Raw genomic sequence first — 12083 nt, forward strand, 5'->3', positions numbered from 1 at the left:
TTTACAGCAATGGAAATTATCATTATCTTACCTAAATTATAATAATCGTAGATTTTTACAGGTATAGGTCTCTGATGGGCAACCTTGTGCGTTCTGTGTGCAGGAACGGTGACACAGGCTTCCTCTCTAGTCAGCTGAAAAATGTATATTGTCACCACTTACATATTATAACAAATACTTTTTAGTGCCAATTAACATGATTTTCATATTTATTAAACTATAAAGCTTTAGTTGACAAAGAAACAAGAGACTATTGCTTTTTTTGGATATGGCAGTCTCCTTATCCACAGGATAAGTTCCAAGATTCCTAGTGGACAGTACTGAACAAAACACACTATACGTATGTAAAATAAAATAATAGAGAAAAACAAACAGTTATAACAATATATCTTATTGTCATGTATTCATGTAACTTATTAAGGAAAGAAAAACCTGGCACACAAGGCCAAGTTTTTCTTTCCTTATTAGGTCAAATATTTTAATTTAAAGTAAAATAAAAGTTACTTGAACACAAGAACTTCAAAGTGCTTTCTTTAATCTTGCACTTTATGCCATAATAATAATGACCCCAATCTGATAACCAAGCCAAGTCAGCTACTAAGTGACCAATGGGTGGGTGGTTTACACAATATTTTGCAGTTTACTAAGGATAATTGAAACTAGATAAAGGAGTACTACTGTACAGTAAATTTTTTAAAAAATGTAACAAAACCATTGTTTGTATTTCCTAATAAATTAATAAAAACTATTTACAATTTTTATTGATAGCATATCTTTGGTCTTGGAAATCACTATATTTTTAACTGCACTTAATATAATGAGGACTAGATTTTGATAGATAGGAAAGAATGGAGGGTGACCCCCGCGATGCGGCTGGGCCAGGCAACCCAACGCCGAATCCAGCGCCGAACCCACTTACATTGGGAGGCCTGGGCGGAATAATACCTTTATTACCCGTATTCTCTGGAGAAGCAGGAGGCCCCAGAGTAACAGATTTCTTTGATTCATTGGCAGATGTTACAAAAGTGGCGGCATGGTCGAAGGCACAGATGTTAGCGGTGGCAAAACTTAAATTGATGGGTATAGCTCGGGAATTTGTCCGCAAAGACCGGAGAATTAAGGAGGTGGATGAATTTGACGAATTTAAGAGATTAATGATAGCGCGTTTTAAACGAGAACCATTTTCTTTTAGACTAAGTAAGTTCTATGCCTGCGTCCAGAAAAGGGATGAAGATGTTCAAACTTATGCCGCTAGACTTCAGGCGTTAGCGATGGAAATAGAAATTACGCCAGAACCGGGCACAAACCCAGCGGAAACCGCTATTATAAAAAGGGTCCAAAGCAAGGAACTAGACGAGAGACTCAAAGCACAATTTTTAAACGGGATCGACATTTGAATCCGAAAACGAACTATGAGCCGACAACCTGCCACCTTCGATGAGGCTTTACAAATCGCCATTAGCGAAGAAACTATCGAGGAACTTACGGCGCATCCCCGAGGAATCCTGCGAACTGTCCGAGAAAACGAAAGCGATTTCCCTTACGCTAGAAGCGACATAGAGCAATTAGCTACTGCGATGGAAGAGTTACAGTCACAAATGAACGACTTAATACACTCCGTGCCCCGCCAAGGGTCTAGAAACCCGAATGTCCAACGAATTAATCGTGGAGGTTATAATAACAATAATACTCCTAAGAATCTGCCGTCCCGACGAAACGAATATCGTCCAAATTCTCCAAATCGGCGATATGAACGCCCGAAAAATCAGCCTAACCCAAATCGGTACCAGAACTCACCCGAACGCCACGATGATAACGAACGATCCCTACGTCCACACAACGATTCTCCTGAGAGACGTGAAACCAGAAAGGATAGAGATGGGGGCCGATTCCGATCGCAACCTACGGGGAAATGGAAAGGAAGAATAGGACTACATAGGGTGACCTCTTTAAGGCCAAAGCCCATTATACTGGTATATGTTCACAATATACCAATAAAGATGCAAATTGACCCTAGAGTAAAGCGCACGCTCTTATCGCATAACCTTGCCAATCGGCTTAAAGGAAAGGCAGCGGTTCCCACTTTTAAGCTTAGGGGACACAAACTCCTTATACCCTGTGAAATCGTACGAGCCGAGGTCACAGCCCCGACGGACGGTATAGTGGGCCAAGATTTCATCAAAGCCGCCGGATTAACACTAGATTTTGCTAATGCTCAGGTGATTCTACCCAATCAGAAGAGTATTCATTTTTGCTCTTCCAAGCCCATTAAACGAAAACAAAGGAGACCGAAGAATAGGGAGAGACGTCCTCCCGAGGTGCGGACTATCCGGGGCTCTCCTGCTGACGACACTAGAGCCTCTCGGAAGAGAAAGCGTCCTAAGAGGCGACGGGATGATGCCGATCGACTTCCGCCGACAACTGCCCGACAGGAATTTCACCTTCCTACTGACTCAATCCAGGAGCCAACCGTTCTATCCCCAGAACCGGACACATCCCCGGCGACGTCACAGCACTCGGTTATACCGATCCTTGGGATGAAAATATTCTAGCGGCTATACTTCCACCTTTGCTGGAAGAACCGGTGGAACCGGAAGACGGGAGCGAGACCGAGGAACCTGAGCCGGAAAGCGAAATTCCTGTATCCACTGTATCCACGAATGGATGGCAGTGTACGAGCTGGACTGTGTACACCCTCACCCAATGAACTCTGAACTCTGACCTCGTTTCCCCGTCTACCAGTCTACGTCATCCGATCAACCAACGGACCGTTTAAAGAAAATCTACGACAGCCGTCTGCTACCCTCAAGCCATATCAGTGTCACGCGTCTAACACGCACCAGGATTTATTTGTCATAAGATCATATTACTATTTATTGCGGCTAATTCACTACGCATTGTCGCGAGTTGTAAAGTTTGTATTAATTGTTTATAGCGAGAGAGAGTAATTTATCAATCAAAAATGTAAACATACCTCTACTTCCCCTCTGTTTATCAATCTAATCTTTTAAAATCACACTAGTAAGTATGATTTTAAAGAAAGTGTGGAATGAATGTGAGATCTGGATTTTATCAGAGTCACTTTTTGTAATAATTCGTTTTAGGAATTTTCCCCTAATATAAACATCCTGTCGAAAACCGGCCCTGGACGAGAAAATATGCGTCCCTGGCCGTATAACTGTCAACAATCCTTTGTTCTTAAATTGTAGCCTAGATCGTCTTGCAACCTTAGTTTATACTTAACGTCCGACTTCGTCATGTATTTTGAATCCCGGGAACACCTATGACACAAATCGTCATCCGCTTACGATCACGTGACCTAATTTCTCAGACAAAAACTATAAAAGACACGCCTCCCCCCCCCGGGAGTCTCTTATCATCTGCCGGACAAACGCCGTCGAACGTCGTCACCAACTCGGACCTCTGTCCTAACGTCTCCGCACTCAGTCGCGAATATATAAACCTGTGCCTATTTCGGATACTACTCTCCACATCGAGGATATTAAGGTGTTAACTCTAAGGAAACAATAATGAGGTATAAACCGAATCTGGGAGCTCTCTCTCTCTCAACCCCTACGCGACTTAGGGAAGTTAGTCAGATTTTGTATTGGTGTCCTTTTTTAAATATTAATAAATCTTGTTTTTATTGTTAACTGGTCTCCTCTTTGTCTCGAATATCACTTCGCCTTATCGTCGACCCCATCCGCCTCACCTCCTATCCACTCGCGTAACGCGTCACGCTCATAAACGAAACAGCCATCCTTGACAAGTGTGTCGGAGAAACGGGAGATACGACTTCCTCTGACCTCCCCCGTTCTCACATATTGGTGTCAGTCGAGTGGGGTTTCGATTGTTTTCGGAACCCTGGTAGAACCTCTAAATCACATAAAACAAAATACCCACATAACCTTTAAAATGCAGTCCAATTTATTTATGTGGGTATTTTGGTCTTGGAAATTTTTGCTTTTTTGTTCATTTTGGAAAATACTTACATTTGTATTACTAAAGATAAGATAATTGGAGGTTAAGAAAAGCAGTTTGCCTTCATTTCCAGAAAAAAGTTTCAGAAAACTAAAGGACTTGTTGGCTCTGCTCGTCATTGGGAATTAACTCCCAAGGATGAGTGTATGGACAGTAATGTGCCCGTTCTCTACATAGTTTCCATTGAATTCCAAGAAAAGCAGTTTGAGTCAGATATATTATGAAGAAATCTAATATAAAATTTTTTGAAAAACAAAATTTTAAAGATGATAACATGGAGTCTATGTCACACATACAAATAAATATATCATTTGTTTAAAATCCAATGTATCATTTCAGTTCTTCAAATTTACACTATGTAGAAGAAGAAGTATGCATAGTTTTATAAAAGATCTAAATAATGATGGATTATACCATCAAAAATTTGATTTGATATCCAAAACCAACAATATACCATAATTCATGTCGTAGAATTTTAGTAGCATTTTTTGCAGCTAACATTGCAATTACACACTGTAGTAGAAAAAATGTTTTTGATACTCCCTAAATGCTATCTTATTTTACTGTGCTAATCTTTAAACACCAGTATAAAGTCCAAGTAGACAATTAACAATAATGCTATCTTATTTTGTTCCTGCAATGCTGTTATTGTAAATTAATACTTGAAAAACACTACGAAACTGTTGAAATAGAACCATTGTTCTAGTCTACGAAAGGGTTTGTCTAATTTTACATTGCAGATTCAACACCCTAATCTGCAATGTAAGATTCAGGAAGTGACTGTTTAATTGAACATTACCTGAGATGGTCTAAATAAAATTGTGCATCTTACATGTTCTTAAGATTTCAGGTATTCATTTAAAAAAAAAAAAAAATGGCTGAGTGAGTTCTTGGCTTGAGACATGATGAAAATGAAGAAAATCTGGCATTTATCAAAAGGCAAACCTATGCTACATTGCACGACTGGAGAGGCTTCATTTTGCAGTATGACATGGGTTTTGAGCCAGCCATACTGCAAAATTTATCCTTGCCATATTGCAGATTTATCAAATTAAAATGGAATTTAAAAAATTACTTCATAACTTACTCTATCAAAATAAATAACCACGTTTGTGTCTCCTTGATTTGCTTCAACTTTCTTTACCCTGGGTATTTGCAATATGCTCGGCAGTGCGTCAGTGTCGGCCTCGTAACCCGATGGCAACCCTACCTCCATCACAGCCATGTTGCTGACTCCTACCTTGTAACTACAATCCAAAACAAATACAATTAATGGTAAAATATTTTTAATGATAATAAGTTTTGTTCAATGGCCAAACCTTCACTGACCAAACATTTATGATTGCTCCTGAACTTTAGAGTGATGCACACTGCTCAAAGTGGATGTGTGAAACAGAGTTATTTACAAAAGAGAAAAACATTAATATAACTAATTTTTCACAAGCAGACAACATAGGACAATGATGTAGATGAAACATGAAATCAAATCTCTAGCTTTTCATGAAAAAATGATTAAGTTGCAATCTTTTTTTTCTTTTATCTGTAATGTACCAGAGAAGAAACAGAATGAGATGACATTTTGCTGTTCTGATTCCTTCCTATCACTTCCTCCTATCTTTGAGGCACCTTTCTAGTTTGTTGAATTGGGCCAAAAATAACTTGATGAAGAAGTCTTCATTCACTCTATACGAAGAGTGTGATTTCACAGGAAAATGAATGAGGAGCTTTTTCTCATTCCCTTCTGCTTCCCTTTTTATTAAAAGGAAGACAGCATTCTCCTTTGGGCCAATCACCAAACTTTATTAATTTTATGAAACAGGTGACTACGTCACTTCTTTTGATGCCCACATGGAACCATGTAAGGTACTGGTTGTTCCATTCTTCCTCATCTCCTCTGACACATCCTGAGACAAGTTTAAATCTTTTTAATATAAATCTTATCTTATATTCCATAATTAACATATTTATAGATAGGCTAGGTTCATTCGTGTTTTATGTTTTCAACATAGACAAATCATACATTGATGTACTGGTGATTGTATGTTACAACCACCTCATAGTATAATTCATAGAAATAGAAGACATTTAATCTTTACACCCCAGGATAAGTGGGAAAATCTTGATACTAAATGCAATTCAGAAGTATGAAGACAAATATACCATCAAAACTGTGTCTGTCTGTATGGTAAGAAAGTAAACTAGACTTCAATTTAAAACTATTTGATGAAAGGTACAGAGCAGATAGGTATACAACAAAGAAAATACATTTGAATGTCTATACTCTTCTTTTTCCTTTTCTTTGCAAAAGATATACAAACAATTAAAACAGAACAAAAAGGAATAATATACATAAACAATCAAAAAGGCAACATTTATATACAATGAAGGAGCAATCAAAAAAAATCCCATGTGTGCTGCTTGTCAGCTGGCTAGCCTCTTGTTTGATGAAGGGTTATGTACTTCTGGATAGAAACCTAACCAGTTAACTTAGCAATTATATTTTTTAACCTTCAATTTCTTAAGAGTCACATAAATTTTTTCAAGTCTTGATTTAATACATTTATTTCTAGTTTTTAACTATCCTAACCAAAGTTTTGAGAGAAGTTAACGAAAGTATAACAGAGAGATTACAACTCGACATCCCTTCAGTATATCAAACTAGCTTTATCAAATTACCATATTTTCATACATATAACCAGCAAGTTAACCATTTAAAAGAAAATTTGATAAGGGAAATGGATTACATACTGATTTTGAATTACAATTAAAAAACCCATACATGCAGAACAGCTGTTGTTCCATAGGTACTGCATACATGGTGAGGAGGATTACGCAAAGGTTTTATTTTTTTCCTAGTAATTATGTGCAGTATAAGGCCATCACTGGTTATATGTTAGCATAAATATATGGTAAACTTTCAAAAATATATACAGAAAAAAATTTTATTCTTACGCTAAAATAATTAAATATTTTAAATTAGTAAGATATATTCAAATAATATGTAACCATATCAATCAAGACATATTATACCACACTGATTTCAAACTTCTTAAAAAAAGAAAAAAATGAGAATAGTAATTTCTGTATATTCATATTTATGCGGCATAGAAAACAAACGCACTGTTTAATTGCATATTTTCAAAAGAAAATTCAATTTCATTCCTACACCTTAACACTGAAAGAAATTCAATTTTAATACAAACAGAAACAACAATAATGGAATAATACAAATCTGCAATTTCATTTTTTGAGTGGATTGATTTAAACACACAAATAATTCTACTTCTAAAAAATAATTTTTCATCTTTAAAGTGATTTGACTTCATCTACAGATCATAGGAGGATAGGGCCATAAGCTCCCTCTTTAACTGAAACTTACAGTTAAAATAAATACCTGACAATTCTCTATTACTGGAATCAGACATTCTTCGTATGTGCATAAGCTTTGTTAAATTTATCTACATAAGTAATTTTATGCATAAATCTGTACTCAATACCCTCTTACAAATGATTATCTGAAGCTGTGGCATACCTAGCTATGTTCAACTTTTTAATGCACTTTAAAATATAGAAGCATTGGCATTTTTAATCAGTTGATACTATCTATGAATCTCACAACAGATTCATTGAACTGTGATTTTATGAATCCCAACTAACTTTTTCTTTTTCTTAACAAGATAGAATTTTCAATGGACTTAGCTTCTCATTGAATGATAATCTGTCCCAGTCAAAGTTATTGTCAAATTATAAATGTTTTGATAATATATTGGTTTGTCACATCTTTGATTACTAGTTTTATTCAAATAATAGCCACAGTTACTATTCAAGAGCACCTATTAATATTTTTTGTGAATACCTTTTTGACATTCATTGTTATTGAGTATTTAAAATATGTACTTTTGAAAGTTTGAGTTTTAAAACACATTATAAACGATATGGCAAGTAGCATCTTTTCTTATTACTGTTAAATAGAAAGTAACATATTATAAGAAAATAATTTTAAAAAACACCTAATATTTACATTTTACACCTTTCATTTACTGTTTAAGTCTATTTCTTAGATAAATATGGTACTAAAAGTTGGTACCGTATTTATTTATTTATTTAAAAAATAGATTTTTAAAAAGTAAAAATTTATATTTAATTTTATTTTCTATAATGGTAAAATTATATTTTAAAATAATTCTTTACAAATACGATTGATAGTCAAAACATTTTCACCCACTTATCTACTTATTAATATGCACACAATTCAAATATGTATAATAGTAATAGTAATTATAATAATGGCATGAGATTCTGAATATTTGGAGATTAATTATTATAAAATATTATAACAGAATATTTTATTTCTTTGATAAAATTTTAACTAAAAGGATGTACATTTTTCATTTCCTAAAAAGAGGAAGCGAATTTCCTTTTTGTTACCGACTAAAAATTACTCACTGTCCTATGATGCTGAGTCAGTTACCCAGCCATCCCTATAAAAAGGAGTAGATTTTCCGCCTTTTTGCACAGTTCTTAGAAGACAGAATTCGCCATAATAATTCGCACAGTTCGTCGGAGGTTCAAAGAGACCCGAACTGGTCACATAATCGCCACCCACCTACCCGAACTTAGAAGACATAATAACTCTGCAGTCTTCCACAGTATTGAAGGTGCATATAGAAGACATAAACCATAATGTATACTGAGCACATAGAAAATTGATTCTCCTGGTCCACATCATCCATCTCCCAAGCTCATAGAAGACCACAACTACAAATATTACATAAGTTGAGGTAGTATAATTTAATGTGTATGTAAGATCTTTCTTTCTCATAAAGTATTAGTGTCAGGTATGCAGAATATAGTTAGATTTAGATCCTTTGATATGATATTCATGCATTTTATAATACTTGTGGACTATTGTATATATTTTATCATTATAGTATAATAAATAATATTTATATATATTAAAGAATGAGGGGAACTCCAAATATATCTTACAGGGATCTACTGTTGATTAGCCCTCCTAAAAATCATCTTTAATATACGCGAGTTAAACGTCAGTAAAACAGTTTAGCTGGTGTCGGAAATCGTGACGAAGGAGACGGTGGTTATACGATCGTGTAGTCTCCACATTTTTACACCCGTAGAAAGCCATCCTTTGAGGCAGTGAGCGGACCGAAAGTTCCAACAGTGTGAATGCATTTTGCAAGTAGCATTAATGACCCCCTGTATTCTCACACTAGTAATAAGTAAAATTAATAATAAAAAATAACAGTAGCATTACAATATACTTACTGAGTGCATATGCTAAGTTGAAGATAACTTTCAGTCGAAGTCTTGTCTAGAAGGGCATTCAGGAAAAATGCGGGAGTTTCTCCTGACACAGCTAAATTAAAAGACCAGGAAACCTAGGATTTTTAAAGCTTTGATTACAAAAATGAACATAAAAGCATTTCATTTTTGTCAAATAGCATACCTGAATTATACCCATTCCTACACCAGTCACTTCAATTTCTGTATACTCTGTTTCTGCTGGCAACTGTAAGTAAGTTTATATTCATTAATTTTCAAAGATGTAAATTAACAATTATATATTGAGAATACGAATAAAATTGAATTTGTACTAGAGAATTACAGCATATGTATTAATACTGACAGTGATATTTCTTAAAATTAAGGTATTCAATTCTGCTGAGATGATGAAAAATGGTTTTGAAAAATGATATAACAATTGGATAAACAGTATGACAATTTTTACCATTGAAAAGGTGCAGGTTCACTTCTTGGCAGTGAACCTGCACCTGAGACAACCATTTTTGCTACCCCTGCTTCTAGTTTCTAATAGAGAGCACTTCTACTGCTGGCACTCTTCCATGAACTATTTGAGAATATTGAATTTGGCTTATTTTTTTTCATCTTTTGAACATATTTGACAGCTTATTTTGCCACTTGAGGCAGTCACTCTATTGAGCTGGCCCTGCTTCTTGGCTAATATGGAACTATTCTTTAATGGAACCTGAAAATATGGAAGTTGCACAGTGACAAATCTAAATTGTATGGAAAATAGTGTAGAATCTCATATCTGAAATGCTGGTTATAACTATAGGATGATGGAAATATGTAAACAAGCATTGTTGTGCAATTTTCCAGCCATATTTTCATTTTCATTTGAATGCATCATGATTAAAAAATCCTTGAGACAGAAATCTGTCTTAATATATGTAAAAGCATAAAAATTCTTATTATTATTAATGTAGCATTTTAATAATCAAGATGATTAACTAATTGAATACCAAAAAATCTCTATGTAATATTAAGTTAAAAAATTTACATCAATTCGTTGCAAGTTCATTATATTCTGTTCATTAATTCTTATATTTTTACTTCTTTCGTCTCCATAATTAAATTTTGCATTGACAGACGTCGCAGTCGAGGACATTATTGAACCAACTTCTGCTAATGCTTGTAATGCAACTATGCTATCCTGTAACAAATCGGAAAAGCATCTTTTTATTATAGAAACAGATCATATTTTTGTCTCTAAAATTATTAATACAAATTGAATTACCTGTGTTGATGTAAAACCTCCAATTTCATTCTGACTGGAAACGAGCCATTTTAGTACAGGTATTGCTTTATTAAACTCGCCCTTTCGTGAATAAACTAGTAAAGCATATGCAGTCATTTCTATGTCTTGGGAATGTTGTAAATAGAAATAGTCTGACTGTTTATCTGTAACGTTAATCTTTTCTTCCAAGTCTGTCCAATAACTCTTATCTCCTTTATCTATTTTAAATACAAAATTTAAAACTTAGCTTAGTAAATATCAGAACAAATTAACTTTCTAGTTAGTTTAAGTAAAAGAATAATGTTTTTTGCATTAAAAATATATATACATAAAAAGATAACCTGATTTTTTAACAAGTCCATCCATTTTTTTAATTCCATTTTCTAGAACAGTAGCTTGTCGTGGATTTCCTTGAAGACTTAATGCATAATTAATAATGTTGAGTGTATAAGAATCTGTAGAGCTAAACACTTGTAAACCAAGATAACTTCCAATATTTTCTATTACCGCTGAATAGTTTTGTTCAGCCTTGAAAAAGTTAAATTTATTATTTAATAAAGCATACTTCAAATTATTTATTATTATAGTAATAAAAACATAAGTTCTTTAAAGGAAATTTGTGCTTAATCAGAATTATAACACAGGAACTTCAGGCAAATGGTAAAAAAATAGTTCCAGCTTTAGAGTTTAATAAAATTAATAAAACTATCTTATAAACATGAAAATTTACAAGGTTTGTTTTTAAACAGTGAATGCTGGAAATTGAGAGGAAGGTGTAAATTTTCATGTTTATTAATTACAGGAGTAGATTAATAGTCTAATTTTTACCATTTGTCTGCTTTTTACCAAATTAAGAAGTTACAATATTTAAAAAGCTGTTTATGTTGCCCTGTCCAAGAACAGTATACTGAACAATATTGAGAACTTTCTGCGTATTTTTTTCTGTCTTGCTTGATTTACAGTTATTTACATATTAAAGAGTGATCAGGATAAATTATTAAAAAAATAAAAACAGTTTATGCTTCACATATAAATACAAAAGCATTAAATACAAGAATAAATAATGCTTTCAGTCAAACTAAAAATTTAATCCTATACTCACAAAAGTGGGGTTCAATTCTGATGGATGGGAAAAAAGTCCTAAAGTCACACAGTAAAGTATATATGTGTTCTCAAACTAAGAGCATAAAGCTCTTGGAGAAGCACAACAAGACCTTCCACAATATGCGAGGCTCTGGACAGGTCCAAACCTTTGCCAAACTTCACGTTAAAATTATTTTTGTAACAAAAGAAAGAAAAAAAAAAAATGGAAGCTAGACACAGATTTTTGTTTATATGAAAATGCAATATTAAGTCATAAACAATGAAAAAATGCTAGTCCTAAGATCAACCCCCTCTAGTTGGGAGATTGAATTCAACTTTGATTTTGACCTCTCTCGCAATCTCAGTTGGGATCTCGTTACACATAGTAACTAGTGATTGACCGCTTAGAAAGTGAGAATGAGGAAAAGCAGCCAATCAGAATGGGCAATTGAGGACAGAA

General features: G+C 34.2%; 1 protein-coding gene across 1 annotated transcript in view; it reads right to left on the minus strand.

The window, feature by feature from the left end:
* The window catches only part of LOC136974639 (CD109 antigen-like), a 49651-nt gene that overhangs the window by 1654 nt on the left and 35914 nt on the right, over nucleotides 1-12083 (minus strand). Inside the window, exons 28-34 of the mRNA XM_067269565.1 lie at nucleotides 10882-11068; nucleotides 10541-10758; nucleotides 10304-10456; nucleotides 9449-9511; nucleotides 9268-9380; nucleotides 5069-5228; nucleotides 32-134 (exon numbers count right to left, since the gene is read on the minus strand). Coding sequence (XP_067125666.1) covers nucleotides 32-134; nucleotides 5069-5228; nucleotides 9268-9380; nucleotides 9449-9511; nucleotides 10304-10456; nucleotides 10541-10758; nucleotides 10882-11068 — 997 coding nt within the window. The remainder of the gene's footprint in view (nucleotides 1-31; nucleotides 135-5068; nucleotides 5229-9267; nucleotides 9381-9448; nucleotides 9512-10303; nucleotides 10457-10540; nucleotides 10759-10881; nucleotides 11069-12083) is intronic.

Source organism: Centruroides vittatus, unplaced genomic scaffold, assembly GCF_030686945.1.
Source record: "Centruroides vittatus isolate TY-2023 unplaced genomic scaffold, ASM3068694v2 contig_352, whole genome shotgun sequence".
Classification (NCBI taxonomy): Eukaryota; Metazoa; Arthropoda; class Arachnida; order Scorpiones; family Buthidae; genus Centruroides; species Centruroides vittatus.